This window comes from Triturus cristatus, chromosome 7 (assembly GCF_964204655.1).
Source record: "Triturus cristatus chromosome 7, aTriCri1.1, whole genome shotgun sequence".
Lineage (NCBI taxonomy): Eukaryota > Metazoa > Chordata > Amphibia > Caudata > Salamandridae > Triturus > Triturus cristatus.
In genome coordinates this window covers 937,173,000-937,190,961 of record NC_140590.1, presented here as the reverse complement: position 1 = coordinate 937,190,961, position 17,962 = coordinate 937,173,000, and the positions used below count along the sequence as shown (strand labels likewise).

General features: G+C 48.7%; 1 protein-coding gene across 1 annotated transcript in view; it reads right to left on the bottom strand.

The window, feature by feature from the left end:
* The window catches only part of LOC146810881 (electrogenic sodium bicarbonate cotransporter 1-like), a 358,834-nt gene that overhangs the window by 60,219 nt on the left and 280,653 nt on the right, over positions 1–17,962 (bottom strand). Inside the window, exons 14-15 of the mRNA XM_085617923.1 lie at positions 13,718–13,831; positions 9,748–9,909 (exon numbers count right to left, since the gene is read on the bottom strand). Coding sequence (XP_085474049.1) covers positions 9,748–9,909; positions 13,718–13,831 — 276 coding nt within the window. The remainder of the gene's footprint in view (positions 1–9,747; positions 9,910–13,717; positions 13,832–17,962) is intronic.

The following is a 17,962-nucleotide window of genomic DNA, read 5'->3' as shown; positions in this document are numbered from 1 at the left end:
CAAACACAAACTAAAGCCTCCCACTCAATTACAGAATATTTCTCCTTAGACAGACAAAGAATGGGAGGCAAAAGCTATTTTACAATCTCTTCCTTGACCATCCATCTGGGTAAGGACCACTCCCATTCCATTATTACTTGCATCTGTAGTAACAATGCTTTTCAGAGTAGGGTCAAACCCTTTGTACGGGCGCACTTGTAATATCCCTTTTTATCGATACAAAAGCATCCTCACACTGCTTAGACCATCTGAACTACTTTTTCCTTTTAAGAAGTTGCCTATTTTGATATGTTTTGCTTGAAACATTTTGCACATACTTCGAGTAAAATGCAGCAAGCCCAAGAATGCCCTAATTTCTTCCTTGTTGGAGGGAAATGGTGCTTTCTTTATGGCCTCAACCACAGTTGCTTTAGATACAATTCCCTTCCTACTTATTTCATGACCGAGATATATGACATTCTTCCTTGATAGTTTGCACTTACTGAATTCAACAGTTAATCCATTTTCTTTCAGTATATCAAGAACCTTAACCAAATTCACATCATGTTCTGCCCTTGTTTTACCCATGACTAGGATATCATTTTGAAAGAATAAAATATCCTTGGATACCTGAAATATAAAAAACATGAGTCGTTAGAACATGGCAGCAGCCGATGCCAGTCCAAATGGAATCCTTATAAACTGGAAACACCAAAATGCGGTGATGAATGCAGTGAGTGTACGGCTGTCTGGTAAAGGGGAACCTGATGGTACTCTGATTTTAAATCAGTGGTGGTGAACCATTCTATTCCCTTTGTTAACTACATTAATTTTTGGAAGCGGAAATTGGTCAACTAGAATGTTCTTATTTAAGTCACTCAAATGTATGTGGAGTCTGAGTTTACCAGGAGGAGAAACCCAGTCTGAAGATTCAACGGGCTCAATAATCCTTGCAGACTAACTTCTCTAGTTCTGAAGACACTTCATTTCTTTTTTTTTTTTTTTTTTTTTTTTGAAACCGTTTATTGCAATCTCAAGTATATACAAGTATGGGCCTACAACCTTCCGGCCGGCCGCTAGAGTGACAGGAGCACCTGACAAACTTACAAAAGGGCACTTGGCGTTGCAGAGAAGTAAATCAGGAGGCATCAACGACGTGGGCCACATGACTCTAAGCCCACAATACGGTTTCATTTTATACAAACACAACAACATAGAAAAACCACACCCGCAAGGCAACCCGCAATCGAAAGTAACCGCACGTGCTCCTCAAATGAGGGACCCCGACCATCCACAGGAATCTAAAGAGGGGGAAGGGAAACAAGTCCAGGACTGGGGGAACTCTGTGCCCGGGGCTGGGGGAGGGGGTCAACTAGGGGGACGGAGCCGGTGAGGCAGCAGGCAGCAGTGGTGGCTCGCAGATACCCCCGCGGTAGGCGTTCCAGGGGCCCCATATTTTCACCCACGCCCCAGGCTTGCCCCTCGCCACATACACCACCTTTTCTCGGAACATGCACCAATCCATATGTTCTTTCCAGGCCGACACCGCCGGGGGCCGCTGGGATCCCCACAGTTGAGCGATGTCACGCTTAGCTATCATATATCCCAGAGTCACCCATCGCGTCTGCGGAACCGAGTAATCAGTTGGTTCCCACACATTCAGCAAGCATCTCCTCGCTTCAGGCAACAGCGCGACATGCGTAACCAGACGCAGGACCTCATGCACACCACGCCAGAATCGCTCCACCTTCGGGCATTCCCACAAAATATGCAAAAAAGTCGCCAAAGCACCACACCCACGCCTACACAACCCATCCTCAGCATAACCCATACGCAGAAGCCTTGGCCCCGTCATGTAAACCCGGTGGAGTATCTTAAGCTGGACGAAGCGAAGGCGAGCCGGTATGGCCACCTCCTTCGGAGAGGCCACCGCGGAAATCCAGTCTTCGTCGTCCAACTCCAGCCCGTCGGCAACCCAAGCCTCACGGAGGCCGGTCAGCAGGCCCGAGCGGTCATTAATCAATTTTTTGTAAATGAGGGAGATCGTGCTATCCGGAACGTGGCCATCCAGCACTCTATCCTCCAGGGGGAAGACTCCGGGATGGAGGCGACGTCTGGGAAGACGGAGCCCAGCGCGTGACGGACCTGCAAGTACCGAAAGTATTCACTGCCCTGCAGCTGAAACTCCGTCTGCAGCGTCTCGAATGTTTTAAATCCCCCTCTCATCCAGAGGTCCCCCACTTTACTGATGCCAATCGAGTCCCACTTCTCGAAGCCCTTTGAGGTCCACAGGGAGCCCAACCGCTGAGGCGCATACAACGGCGACGCCCGGGTCAAACGGTCCTTCCACCCCATAGCTGCATTGGTCGCGTGCCACACCCGCACCATGACACGCGTGGGCCACGTCAAGCGGGGATCCGGCGCTCCAGAGTAGAGCGCTCGATTGTAGTCGCCACCGGGCAGGAGCATCTTGTCCATTTCAAATGCCGGGTTCAGGGCGGGCCCATAGAGGCCGTGATTAATTGCAGCTAGCTGGGAGGCCCAGTAATACCGCTTAATGTCCGGGAGGGCAATCCCCCCGTCATACCACGGGAGCGTCAACTTCGCCAGGGCTATACGCGGCCTCCCGTCCCAGAACAGGCGGCGCTGTAGACTCTCCACCTCACGGAAGTAGTGCGCCGGGACTAGGTCCATAGTGTTCTGGAGAGCGTACAGGAAGCGCGGCAACAACATCATCTTAAACAATGCCGCCCGGCCGAGCGGCGAAAGCGGCAGGCGCCGCCAGCGCGCGACGTCCTCCTTCAAGCGCTGGAGGGGGGGAAGCAAATTTCGCTCGTAGCGGGCCTCCGGGTCCAGCGTGATATAGACACCCAGGTACCGAAACCCCTGTGAGGCAATCCGGATCGGACAGCCCCGCGGGAGGACGGGAGCCTCCCCGGAAAGCACATAGACACATGATTTAGCCCAGTTGATGACGAGGCCTGAGTTACGGCCAAAGGAGCGCAGGACATCAACCAGGACAATCAGTGATTTGCGCGGGGAGGCTAGGTACAAAAGGATATCGTCAGCGTAAAGGGACACGCGGTCCTCATACTCGGGGGTCCAACGGAGACCACGGATGGAAGGGTGCCACCGCAGCCACTCCGCCAGGGGTTCCAAGGCCAATGCAAACAGGAGCGGCGACACGGGGCAACCCTGTCGCGTGCCCCGTCCCAGCGCGAATGGGGCCGAGACTCGTCCATTCACTACCACCTGCGCTAATGGGCCCGAGTACAACAATTTGACCCAGCTGATGAATCCCGGTCCAAATCCAAATTTCGCCAGCATCGCCCAAATGTATGGCCATTCGAGCGTGTCAAACGCCATGGTGGCGTCTAAGGACGCCAAGATGGCCGGCTCCCGCACAAACGGAACACGCGCGAGCACCCCGTGCAAGCGCCGCAGATTGAGGGCCGTGTTGCGATGGGGAATAAAGCCGGACTGGTCTTGGTGGACCAAATCGCCCACCACGCCGACCAGCCGGTTGGCTAGCACCTTGGCGAGGATTTTGGGCTCCGCATTCAAGAGCGAGATAGGCCGGTAGGATGTAACCCGGTCTCGAGGTCTCCCTTCCTTGTGGATCACCACGATTGTAGCCAGACGTTGGTCAGGCGGGAGGGAGCCCAGCGAGTGGGCCGCCAGGAACATCGCGCGGAGGTGGGGTGCCAGTACATCCGGTCGCAGCTTATACAACTCGATAGGGATGCCGTTCGGGCCCATGGCCTTGCCAGATGCGACCGAGCGTATGGCGAGGGCAATTTCGTCCGAGGTAGGAGCAGCATCCAACGACTCCCTGTCCTCCACCGAAAGGGAGGGCAACGCGATATCTCGAAGCAGGGCATGGGAATCCGCCTCCGAGCAGGGAGAGACCGGGGAATACACCTCGCGGAAATACTCCGCGAAGCAAGAGACAATGTCTTCTGGCTCGGTGACACGTACACCATCCATCCTCTCAATCAGCGGTACCACACGACTCGCTCTCTCCTTTTTATCCAACCACGCAATCAATTTACCAGCCTTATCACCCACATCATACAGTCGCCCCTGTTGCTCTCTACTGAGGCCCCTGGCTGCCTCCGTGACGAGGGCCCTATAGGCCGCTTGCTTAAGGTGTAGAACATGCAGTGCAGCATCCGTCACCCCACTCCCCAGATCACCCTCTAATTCAGTAATTTCGGCCTCCACCCGGGTCACCTCCTCCTGCTCGCGCCTCCGGGCATGGGATATGAAGGAGAGGGCCTCCCCCCTAAGAACTGTCTTGAAGGCCTCCCACAGGGAGATAGCCGAAGGGACAGACCCCACATTCTCCTCAAAATACCGCTGCAAGCATTTAATCAAATCAGCACGAATGGTGGGGTCGCGCAGGTACCAGGCATTGATTGGAGCTACCCTGCCCTCCCCCCTCGGGAGGACACCAAAGTGCAACAGGAGCGGGGAGTGATCTGAAATACCCCGCGCCAGATGGCGCACCTCTCCCACCCTCCCAGCATAGGCCGCAGGGACAAGGATATGATCAAGCCGCGAGAGGCTACCATGGGCACCCGAATGGAAGGTGTATTGCAGCTGCGTGGGATGTTTTAAGCGCCAGCAGTCCACCAATCCCAATGTATCTAAGAGGCCGGACAGCCACGCCTGCGCCCGGGGGAGGTCCCTAGGGGGGTGACGATCCATAGTCCCAGAAACCACCGCATTGAAATCCCCCCCAACCACCAGAAGCCCCCCGGGAAGGTCAAGGAGGAGGCGCCCCAGGTCCGCAAAAGTGGTAGACTGTAGCCCCGGTGGGACGTACACTGAAACAAAGACAACCACTTTGCCCTCCATTCTCCCCACCAAGGCAGTGTAGCGTCCCCTCTCATCATGGCGCACCTCGTCTATTTCCAGAGGGAGCGAGTTCTTAACCATGATGCCCACCCCCCGCGAGCCAGACGTGAAGCCCGAGTGGGCCACCAAACGATAGCCACGCCGATTCATGGCACAAAAGGAATTACCAATAAGGTGTGTCTCCTGCAGAAAGACCACATCTGGCGAAATTCGTTTCAGATACTGCAGGACCACACCTCGCTTAATCCTATCCCCCAGTCCATTAACGTTCCAAGACAACAAAGTCAAGTCCCTACCCCCCATCACATACAGAAGCCATCATTCGTCCCCCCGAGAGCACCTCAAAAACACCAATACAGTAAAGGGTTTGCCTTGCGGTAAAAACGAACAACACCCCACCCCAACCCACCCGTCCCAACAGAACTCCCCCCTCCCTGCACCCCTGCATGAGCCCAAACAGCCCCCCCAAAGTGCAGTGTGCCTGTCGCCCCATAGATGAAAACACTAACTAGTCCCCCAGAGGAGGAGGGAAAGCCCCCAAGAGACCCCGTACGACCTCCACGGGAGGGGAACTTACACAATCAGTCAATGATGACAATAATGTTGTCCAGAGCAAGGCCTACTATTAGTCCCTCAGTCCTGATCCGGCAAGCCCTCCCCACCAACCGCGCCCCCCCCACCCCCCCGGCCCCGATCGCCGGGCAAAGTGTCCAACCAGTCCCCGGCCGCCTCGGGACGATCAAAAAAGTGCGTGCGGCCATCCACCTCTACCCTCAACTTCGCTGGAAAAAGCATCGCATACTTGAGGTTCAGGTCCCGTAGGCGACGTTTGACTCCGAGAAAACTCAGTCTCTGCTTCTGGACCGCCGGAGTAAAATCAGGATAGAAGTTTACGTCCATATTGTCGAGTCTGACCGGTCCTTGTTGCCTAGAAGTCTGCAGGATAGCGTCTCTGTCCCGAAAGTTGAAGATCCGGGCAATGAGAGGCCTCGGAGGGGCTCCGATCTTAGGTCTTCCTCCGGGGACCCTGTGGGCACGTTCCACTGCGAAGAGTTTACTCAGCCCCCGGGGCTGGAGACGGGTGAGGATCAGGTCGACACTTCATTTCTGATACTCATTGGCACATTCCTGGCCTTATGTACACAAGGTATGGCATCATTTTCCAACATAATTTTGTGTTGAAATCCCTTTAAATCGCCACTAGAAAACACCTCTGGGTATGAAGTTAAAATCTCACCCTCCTCTTTGTCCCCACCATCTTTTATGGCTAGGACAGGTTTGGAGCTATTTATGATAATACCCAGATCTCCCTGGTCCCACCAGCCCAAAACAGATGGCCCAGTTTTAGAGACATATAAGTTGCACAATGCCTCTCTTTTCTAAAACATAAAGGGTAATTTCATGTAACTCATAGTTGTTGAGTTTGCTGGAGTCTGCAGATGGTTTCTTTAGTAGGGTGTTGACTTCTGAGTATTTCCAGTCCTCGGGGAAGGTGGCAGGGGCAATTGAGGTGCTGAAAAAAGAGGTGAGTATGTGGCAGATTCTAGGTTGAAGATGTGGTGAGGGCATGGGTCGGCAGGGGCCCCTGAGTGGACCAAGTTTATGATGGAGGCGATGTCCTGTGGGGCGAGCTTGCTCCATTCAGCTAGTCTAATGTCTGTGGTGGTAGCAGGGTTGTTGTGTTGCTTGAAGAAGTCTGTGGCTTAGGGCTGGAGTTTGAAGTTTTTGCAGATATTTGCAATCTTGTTGTGGAAGAAGTGTGCAAGGTTGCTGCAGAGTTCCTGCGAGGGGGTAATGTTTGTTGCAGCTCAGGGGTTGGAGAATTCTTTGACTATGTTCAAGAGATTTTTGCTGTTACTGAAGATTGATTCGATGTATGAGGCTAAGGCCGTTTTCTTCGATTCTCACAACTGTCTGTGGTAGAGGTTGAGGGCTGTTTTGAAGGTGGTGTTGACGGTCGTGTCCTTGCTGGGGTGCCACCTCCTTTCCAGTTGTTTACAGTGTTGTTTAGCGGTTCTGATGTCTTCAGTGTACCAGCTAGCCTGCTTGGTGGACTTTCTGTGGGCGTTGTTGCTTGTGAGAGCGATACTGTCAGCGCAGTTGGTGATCCAATTATGGACGTTTGACATTTTGGTATAGGCTGTTGGGAGAGATGGGGTGGGTGGTGTTGAGGGCATTGATCCATGTGTCCTTTGAGAGTCTGTAGTGGAGGGCATAGGACAGACTGGGGGAGGAGGCCCGTGAGCTGGTGATGTTGAAGTGGGTAATGGAGTGGTCGGTCCAAGTGAGTTCTGTGATATGGTTGTACCTGATGCAGTTGCTGGAGGTGAAGATGGGATCTAGCATGTGGCCTGCGGTTTGCCTGGGATCGTGGACGAGTTAAGTGAGTCCGATATTGCTCATGCAATTGAGGAGGGTGGTAGTGTTGATGTCATTGTGGTTGTTGAGATGGAAGTTGAGGTCGCCGAGGAAAATGTAGTTATTGGAATCTATGACAAGGTGGCGATGAAGTTGGCAACGAAGTTACAGAAGGCGGGATGTGGTCCTGGAGGACGGTAGGCAAGGGTGCCCCCGATGGTGGTTTTGTTGCCTGTTTGGAGTTGAAAGTTCAGATATTTCATGGCTGGGGTGATGTCATCCTTTGTGGTGGTGCATTGGATGGATTCCTTGTGTATGATGGTACTCCCTCCGCCAGGCTTGCTGATGTGGTCGTAGTGGGTGATCTTGTATCCTTCGGGTATTGCGGTGGTGATGTCGGGCATGGATGTGGGGTTCAGCCAGGTCAATGTGAGAAAGAGGACGTGGTGTGTTAGGGTGGAAATCAGGTCCTATATCTCAGTGGTGTGTTTACATAGTGAGCATGTGTTGAAAACAGAGCATGCGAGTTGGTGTTTTTCTTAAGGTGGTGTCTGCGGTGTATTTGGGCTGGTGTGTGTGCTGTGGCAGGTGAAGTACCAGTGGATGCAGGTGAAAGGTACTACCGTGGAGTGTGGGTTGGCGCAGTGGCAGTGTTTGTAGCAGTGCCTGGGTTGTAAAGCTCATGATGGTGTGTCTGCGGTGGGCTGGAAGGCAAGGAGTTGTGGCGCTGGGCGGTGGTCCAGGCATGGATAGGAGCACCATTGGCACGCCTTCAGCTTGCCAGCTGAACACCAGCTGCGTGGATGCCCAGAGTCCTGCAATAAGTAGGTCCTGGGGTGGGTGGGGCTTCTGCTGGTGGGATGAATGGTGTGTGGGAAACCCTGGGTGGGAAAACCCTGGCAGAGGCAATGTCACTTGATCAGGCTGGAGCAAGCAGGAACTGGAGGCCACAGGCAAGTGGCAGGCTAGGTGCCCATGTGCCTACCAGTGCAGTTGTGCTGCAGCCTACATTAAGTAGACCCTGGGGTGGGTCGGGTGGACAGGGCCTTCTGTTGGCAGGAAGAAAAGTGAGTGGGAAGAACCTGTTGAAAGAAGAATGAAAAGGATTTCCAATGCTCAGTCTAAGATTTCTTTTGCACAATAAATCTTCAATCTCAGTGGTTCTTAACATTTTGACTTCTGAGGACCCCCAATTAATTATTAATTAAACCCGGGGAAGCCTCTGAATCATTATTGGAATCTGGGGAGCCCAACTGAGCCTTTACTGAAAGACAGGGACACTAACCTAATAATTTTTGATGATTTGAAATGCAAAACAATACACACACAAAAAATCAATCATCAAACAAATACACACATGCTAAAATATTTTATTTAATTCACAAGCAAATATAAAACAAAAGATACACATATTAATAGGAAGAGTCGAGAATTCAATTGAGGCCATTATCATACATACTATATTCTGTTTGATGCACTAGCAATGGTCTTGCACAGCTCCCATGAATCATTCTGAGAAAACTAATTTAGGGGCTAATTACAATGCATGCATCGTGCACTCCAGTCGACTGCGGAAAGACCACCGACTCCCAATAGCTTTTGTACAACTGCCGAGATGGTGGTTGGAGACAAACTGCATCCATAGAGCAGTACAGGGATCTCCAACCGCTGTCTGGATTATGATGTGGGTTTCCAATGACCTGACGTGGTGGTCCGATCGGCTTCCTTGAGTCGTTGGAAATGAAGGATATGGCGTGCATGCAGTCTCTGTCATGGATCCTTTCTTCCAGGTCCCTCCTACACCTCGGAAGCTGAACCCGAATGCAGGTAAGCCCTTTTGCTGTATGTATCCCCATTGACTGGACTGTGCACATTCTGCCACAGTCCAGCGATGGAGTGCACAAGGCATATCCCCACATATGTTATGCATGTGTGTACATATCACATGTTTTTTGTTAGTTTTGTACAGATTTGCAGTGACACATTCGGGGATATGTGCTCTGCTGTAGATGCGACAGCCGCAGTAGCAGTGGTTGCATCATAATATGGCAGTGGGAAGCTTCCTGGCCTTGGCGGTCGGAAAGGGCTCGCGAAGATGGCGGTTGGACGGTTGGTCCGACCAGCTTCGTAATGAGGCCCTTAATTTCTAATCTCCCATTTCAAATTCCTTCACATTTACAGAACGTTTGAAATTTTCAATTATACATGTATCTTCTTTATTTATATGAACTTTATTAATCTGTTAATATTTTTTAATTTTCTAAGCAGTAACAGATTCCCTGAGTAGACTATGCAGACTACCCTTAAGTCCTTGGACCACCGATTAAAAGCCACTGTAGAATCTATCTCAATTATGCTTTTAAGAAAGATACAATATTATTCAAATGATGTAATTATCACTTGCACAAGTGCAAACCACCAAAGCACAAGCTGTAAGGTTTAAGCTACAGCCCCATTAAAGTCAGTCATTCTTTCTAAAGTGATCAAGAACCACATGACCATTCTAGAAGCAATAATAGACTCACGTAAGCAGATAAGAACAAAACTGACCTGTAGTTTGTACTCTTTGCGATTAAGAATGACAGCTGTGATCTGCTGGTCCATGAAAATAAGGATGGTGAATAAGAGTGCGGGAATGCCAGCCAACAACGATATCCACCATGGATTGCCACCAAATGGATACACGATCCATCCTCTATTGGGATTTGTTGGCTTAAAAAACATAAATGAATTATTTAGTCACTTTTTCAAATAAAATATTCTTTAAGAATTTCATAACACAGCACTCTTAGGATAAACATAGACAGTTAAATGTTGGAGGATAAAAAATATTTGCGGAATAGAAAAACATAGATCTAGACTTACACCAGGGGAGCAACAGAATTGCAGCTGTGGCATGAAAATTAGGGATAACCAGAATATGAGACACACAGTTTCTGATTTAGAGTTCCATAACATACAGTTCCTTTAAAAAAAAAAAAAAATAAGTAGAGACACCTGTCAGCACGCCCGTTTCATGTACAGATAGGGGATTCAAAGGTTGCTTTGCAATGGGACCGCCCTAAATGCAGAAATAGATCCTAAGCACATCTAAGGGTACAGACTGAATGTCTTGTGGAGCAGCAGCATATGGCTTGTCAACTACCTGGAAAGGGTCAATGTTATATCCTCGCCCTGGGGCATTCAGCTTGCCAGACAGCCACGCATAGTTGGGAATTATACGGGGATGGGTGACAGACAGGCTCATACGAGCCTGTGAAAGAGAAAGATCTTCTATATCTGACCATGGATCTATCACATATCTTTGTGGTTGGAAGCATGAATGGAATGGGGTTTAAAAACAGAACTCTAAGGGAAGAGAAGCTTATCGTGGTTTCCTTGACCCCTGCCCCTAAATCAGACTCCGGCCAGGTCTTCACCAGCAGTAGCATGACTTAGGAGTTCAGTGATGCTCTATTGGCCGAATATACAGAAGGTGCAGTGCTAAAGCCACCTGCTGTGTTGGAATGGATGTTACCCTGAGAGTTTTCAATTATCGCATGACTCTGAGTGTAGACAATTGGGGAGGTGCTTTGACCACTCCTGCCTTCCCATTGTTTGTCTGTTAGAATAGTACAATTAGCAATGCTCAACACAGTGTTGATTCTTAGACACCAATGTAAAAAACATAGGATGGACTTAATGTCTCCTTCTGCTGGCAGGAAACTATCACATGCCACATCAGTTGATTAGAGTTATAATGGAGATGGAGTGAAATTGTTTTAACACTGACAACAGACCTCTTCGTTCATCCTCAGTTCTTAATATAGTTGTCCCTAAATTTAAAAGATCTAACTGAGGCAGCAGGAGCCTTGGGACCTGCACCTCCAAACTGTGAAAGCCTATGCCTTCTGAGTTCAAAAGGAAGCCTGATTTACTTGCTTTTAAATAATCCTTAAAAACTTGGCTTTACAATCACTAAGATTCATGTATCGGGTCTTCTTTCCATATCCGTTGGATGTTTCACCACTCTTGAGCCAATTCCTAGACACCTTCGGGTATTAGAGCCCTCTATGAATTTTATTTTCATTTCATTTTCATTATACAGTGATCTCAACTTAAGACCTAACTTAGAGGCTGACAATTATGGGACATCTGGCAGAGATTGGTGGTTGTCTTGTGTGCCAAACTCATCATTCTGTGCATCATTTAGAGGTCGGAGGATGTTGATTCTCCCGACAGTCAAGCCGCTGGCAGACATGGCGTTGGAAAGGTCCTTATTGATGCATTAATGTTGTTCCAGACAAGTGACTACACTAGTGTAGGCACTGCAATAAACTATTCTTATTCCTTACTGGTTGAATGTGAGGAAGTTTCTTTTGATGATGGACACAGCTGAATTTCCTTTATGGAGTAGGTGTGTACGTCATGCATGTTTTCAGAAAAAAAGGATCATTTTTGTGATTACCCATTGTCAGCACACACTCCCTCGCCTCCACGGACTACATCCTCCTCGGGGACCTGAACTTTCACCTCGAGAACAACAACGACTCCAACTCTTCCACCTTGATCGCCAACCTCGGACTCAGACAAATCGTCACTACACCCACCCACTTCGCAGGCCACACGCTCGACCTCATCTTCTCCGCAAGCCCCCACGTCTGCATCAACCACACCACCGATGCATCCACTTCACCTTCAGGAAACCCATCATGCACCACCGCAACCAACAGTTGTCTCGCCACTGCTGGAGCAAAGTCACCGAAGACCAGCTATCCACTAGCCTCGCCCGGAGCCCACCCACAGACCCGACCGACCCAGACGACGCCGCCCGCAACCTCAGACAGTGGATCGACGACTGAGCCAACACCCTCGCCCCTCTCAAGAAACCCCCCAACAGCCACACCAGCAAGAAAGCCAGCTTGGTCACTGAAGACCACCAGGCCTCCAAGCAAACCTGCCGAAGGCTACAGAAGAACTGGCTCTGTGAACGAACACCTGGAAGCTACACAGCCCACAAGAACGCCACCCGCAGACACCATCACCACATCAGATCCGCCAAAAGGGTCTCCTTCAAAGACCGCCTAGACAGCAACGCACGCATCAGCAAAGAGCTCTTCAACATCGTGAAGGAACTCTCCTACCCCAGCACCAACACCAACACCAACGACATCCCACCTTCACAAGACCTGCGTGACTCGCTGACCACCTTCTTCCACCGCAAGATTGTAGACATCCACGACCGCCTCAACACAGCCACCGCCCCGACAACCACCGAGACCCCCACGGCCACCATGGGCACCAACCGTCTGACCTCCTGGACCAACATCAACGACGATGACACCATCAAGATCATGAACTCCGTCCACTCCGGATCCCTGTCAGACCCATGCCCTCACCACATCTTCAACAAAGCCAGCACCACCATCGCACCCCAGCTCCAGAAAGCCATCAATATCTCCTTCGAGACAGGCTCCAACGCATCCAGAACGCCTCCGCACGCCTGATCCTCGACATCCCTCGCCACAGCCACATCACACCCCACCTGAGAGCCCTGCACTGGCTTCTCGTCAACAAGAGGATAACCTTCAAGCTCCTCACGCACACAAAGCACTCCACAACACCGGACCAGCGTACCTCAACAGGGTAGACCCAAGACCTACTGACCTTCAGAAGACTCCTCAAGACATGGCTCTTCGAACAGTAGCAGCATTCCCCCACCCCTTAGCGCCTTGAGACCCTCACAGGTAAGTAGTGCGCTTTACAAATGCTTGATTGATTGCAAGCCTTGCTTTGTTTATTTGTATATTTGAAAAGGATGATAAGTAAAAAAAATACCAATGTAATCTTACAGCTATAATTTAACTAATAAGTTAAGCATGATATTGGATCAGTTTTCCTAACAAAAACAAAATTCCATTGACTAGCATTCCTGCCATTTTGTGCTGTGTGCTTTTTTCCTGGCACTTGAAAATGCAAATATATCATAAAAGAGAAGAAAACACTTTCCAGTTCCATTTGATGTTACAGTGCTGTGCATGATGGAGCCGCGCTTCATATTAATGGCTTGGTCTCCAGTGACCCGCATACATAGTGTACAAAATCGTCATCACTTCAAGTACATACAAATCGGTTTCTTCACATCACAAAATACATTCAGCATGTTGTTCAGCCAATGGTCATGACACATAGCCAAGAGTTACCAGAGTCTATTGCTTTTTACAACCAGATTAGGACTGTAGATAACTGAGAAGGGGGGTTAGATTTGCAGGTAAAAAACAATTGAAGAGAATAAATACAATATGTGTGAGGGAACTGATTGCAATGTAGATCACTGTCAACCCAACGCTCCTGCACACTCCCATGGTTTCCACATATCACTCACCTTACATGCTTTCCTGTTATTCTAGTGCCTAAAACCAATATCATATCTGCACATATACACTTTGCTTCATGTGCACTACTGGCGGTTTTTATATTTGCCATTTGTTTTTGCACTAAAGTAAACAGTCTAGTAAAATAATCAGAATGTTGCTCCAACCTTGAATTCAGTGGGGACGATCAGTTTGGGAGTTTCCAATCCGCAGTAAGCATCGATTCCACAGAAAATGAGGATCGTCGCTATAATTGAGAAATCGCTCACCAGCTTCCTCACCTAGGATCATGAAAGAAAGGGCACACATGTACAAATGAATAGAACACTGTAATTCATAGTTAAGCCCATATGCACAGTACGCCCATAAAAGTGACTAATAGTGACAAAAATCATAAATTTGCTGTATCCAGCAGAGCAACCTGGTGCAATATTATTATTATTTGTTTACCGACAAGTCTTTATTTTGCTCTTGTAAATCTGCCATGTGGCTTTTGTGATTCATTCACTGTTATCCAACAGAGGCTTGCCATTAGGCAGGCTCAAGAAAAACCCCAGATGCATGCAGTCACTGTGCGCACGTGTACGTTTTTTTTTCAGGAACACACAGTATATTTGCAGCAGGACAAATGGGGTTTGCTTGCGGATGTTTTGCCAGTGAATTGTTACCACTAGTGGTGAGAAGGAAGACCTGCCGACGTGCTTGTCCATGCACGTGGCCACTACATATTGACTACTGCAAAAAAAAGTAAAAAAAAAAAAATATATATATATATATATATATATATATTCACTGAAAAAACCATAGGTTTCACACACGTTATAGTTACGAATTAGCATTTAAAAAACCTTGCAAATTCACTTAAAAAACCATAGGTTTCACACATGTTATAGTTAGCTGGACATTTCACTCGTAAAAAAACAATGAAATTCCCCCGTTATAGTAACTGCAGGCAACTATAACTCACGCGACCGCAATCCTCTGCTGATGACGTCAGATATTACATCACTGTATTTAGACACCTATTTACCCATGTCTTCTTCCATTAATCTTTAGCTATACATATATTACAAATATTTATTTTTCAGAAAGACACATATGTCATCAGTGATGTAATATCTGACGTCATCAGCAGAGGATTGCGGTCGCGTGAGTTATAGTTGCCTGCACTAACTATAACGGGGGAATTTCAATGGTTTTTCACGAGTGAAATGTCCAGCTAACTATAACATGTGTGAAACCTATGGTTTTTTAAGTGAATTTGCAAGGTTTTTTAAATGCTAATTCGTAACTATAACGTGTGTGAAACCTATGGTTTTTTCAGTGAATTTGTACGGTTTTTTAAATGCCAAGTTATGTTTTTATTATTTATTTATTTTTTCAGGTTTTTCGCACGGTGCTCTGCGCTCACCGTGCGCGCACTGTGGGCGCTGGGTGCGCTTCGCGCACCGAGCACCCACGGTTCGCAGTGCGCGCAGGGTGCGCGCACCTCGCGATTTTTTTAAAAAAAGAAATTGTTTTTTTCTCCCTTGGGGGTCCTTCTGTGACCCCCTGACCAAGGCTAGGGGGTCAGGAACTGTCCACTCTGCCCCCTTTTCACGTTCTCCACCTTTGTTTTTCACCCCCTCAGACTGCGAAAGACAAAATGGCAGCCGACACTTACTGGTTTCGACCGATTCGAATGTTTACTGACATCTAACAACCAATCAGAATTGCGCGCGCGCGGCAGGGTGCGCGCACAGTGCGCGCACGGTGCGCGCTTATAGATATTGATATGCTTTTAAATGCTATTTTCTCAGGAAATACTGAACAGATTTACACCAGACCTGCAAAAGGCACTTCCTTGACCTTATGGCTACCTCTCTGCCAAATTTCAAGTAATTCTGTTCAGCCGTTCGGGCTGTAGCTGTGTCTAAAGGTCCTATGGAAAAATGCATGGGGAAAACGTGTTTGGGACCCCCCTTTTTCTCGGCCCCCGCTTGACGAATCACCCCGAGACTTTTTAGGGTAGGAGCTGAACGGAGCGCCCCATTAGTTTTGAAAATTTCGCGAGGATTCGTCAACCGGCGCCAAAGTTATTCAAAATAGAATTTTGAGATTTCCTATGGAAACTAGGTTGTAACTATAACTATCTACTGGCGACCGCCAGTAGATAATATATATATATATATATATATATATATATATATATATATATATATATATATATATATATATAGTTCAATGGAACACTCTATAAATTTGCCCTTTTAAAATGATGTTTACACATCTGTGATTTTGGCAACAGCCAGGTTCTATAATGTGTGAAGTCAGCTGGGGGAATCTTTACACTCCTTTTTTTTGTTTGTTTAAATATCTTTATTGTATTTCTTTTTTTTTGTTATACTTGGATATAAGATCATGTAAGAATTATTCAGTATTGCATTTAGTTATATATGGACATTCAATGTTAAATGGTACATATATTTGTGGTTCCCGATACAATTACAAATGCAAGGCAGTTATTTCTTTCTGCCTATAACATCGTAAAGAGAACAATTTCGCTCCATGTCCTTTGCATCCTGTTAGACCTGGCACCTTGGCGTGAGTCTCCCTTCCACTTTTTGTCGCTGTGCCTCATGTGTTTTGCTGGTGTTAGCTGCTCAGAGCACTGTGCCACTGCCAACCAGTGCCACAGTGCAAGTGCTGCTTATTTAAAATGTATATGTTGGTTGGATTCCATGATTGGCTTATTTGGTTTACTGTCAGAACCCAGTAAAGTGCACCAGGAGTGCCCAGGGCTTGTAAATACAAATGCTGCTGGTGGGCTTGCAGCACTGGTTGTGCCACCCACAGAAGCGGCCTGGTAAAATGTATCTAGGGTCTGCCATTGCAGAACCTGCGTGCAGTCTGGTACTGTCATGCTGACTGGGCAAGTGCACCCACTTGCCAGTCCCTAAACCTTCCCTTAACTTCATATCAGTCACCCCTATGGTAGGCCCAAGGGCAGGGTGCATTGTAAGCATAAGGTAGGACAAGCCTGATGTGTGTGGCATGTCCTAATAGTGAATTACAGCCATTTTCGTTTTTCACTATTGTAAGGCTACCTGTTCTCCATAGGCCAGAATGGGCTGTTAGAATTGCTACATCCTATGATCCTAATAGACCCAGGGAACATGGTAGAAATTCGAGTTTAGTATGCCTGAACTCAGAATAATAAAATACATATTTTAGTAAAGTTTATTTTAGTATTCTGTGTTTGCAAATACCACTTATAGAAAGTTGGTATTTGCTTGCTTGACCATTTCAGCCCGCCTCTGCTATGATGTGTATCTGCCTGTCTGGTTGTGTGAGTGACAGGGCTGGGGAAACCCAGAGTGGCAGGGCTAGGTAGCCTGGTGGTGAATAGGAAGATTGGCAGTCAGATGGGTGGGAGGAGTACACCTGGGCTCTGAATAGGGTTGTGCTCTGCTACCACAATGCTGGCTCCACCTCCTGCGGAACGGCTGATGTCTCTGCCCTGCACCCTGAATAGAAAGGCAGAGTCATGTCAACAGAGTGCTCAAGAACTGGTTTGGACTGGGCAAAGGCCCCTCAACCCCAGAGGAACAAAGGAATTAGGGGTATAAGTATTGGGATCCTGCTCCCAAGAAATTAGATCCTGCTGAAACAAGAAGAACCTCTGCCAGAGGAGAAGGAACTGGGAAAGCTGTAGGAGGAGTACTGTCCCTGACTTGGGGGATTGGCCTGCAGTGGTTGCCTTGCTGCTGAAGGAGAGGAGAAAGTACTAAAGACTTTGCTTCAACTTGTGCTTTCAAAAGATCTCCAACGGCTTGAACTGAGCTTGCCCCCTGAACGAAGTCCCAGGACCAGTGAACTTCACCCCCAGCTCCCCAGAGTCTTTTGGAAGTGCCTGCTGCTGTTGTTGGGCCTTCTGAGGGACTGCGTGTCGCAAGGAGCTGGAAGCGCGATGCAAGGAAGAGAAGCGTGCCGCCGTCGGAGCTGTTGCCGTCGCATCTCGCAGAGAGTGTCGCCGCTGCAGCATCGCATCGAGCGGAAGCGTCTCGCATCATTCCAGAAGTGTCTCGCAACGCCGAAGAAGCGTGTCGCCATCGCAGCCATCGTAGCTGTCGCATTGCACCGCATCGAGAGAAGAGTCTCGCATCGAGGAGGAAGCGTGTCGCCATCGCAGCCATCATAGTTGTCGCATTGCACCGCATCCAGAAAAGCGCCTCGCATCCACGGAGAAGCGTGCCGCCGTCGGAGCCGCTGTCGTCGCATCTCGCAGAAGGGGTGTCGCCGCTGCAGCATCGCATCGAGCGGAAGTGTCTCGCAACGTCGGAGAAGAGTGCCGCTGCCAAGGCCGCTGTCGTCGCATCTTGCCAAAGGTGACGCCGCTGTAGCTGACACATCGAGTCGAGCCTTCTCGCAAC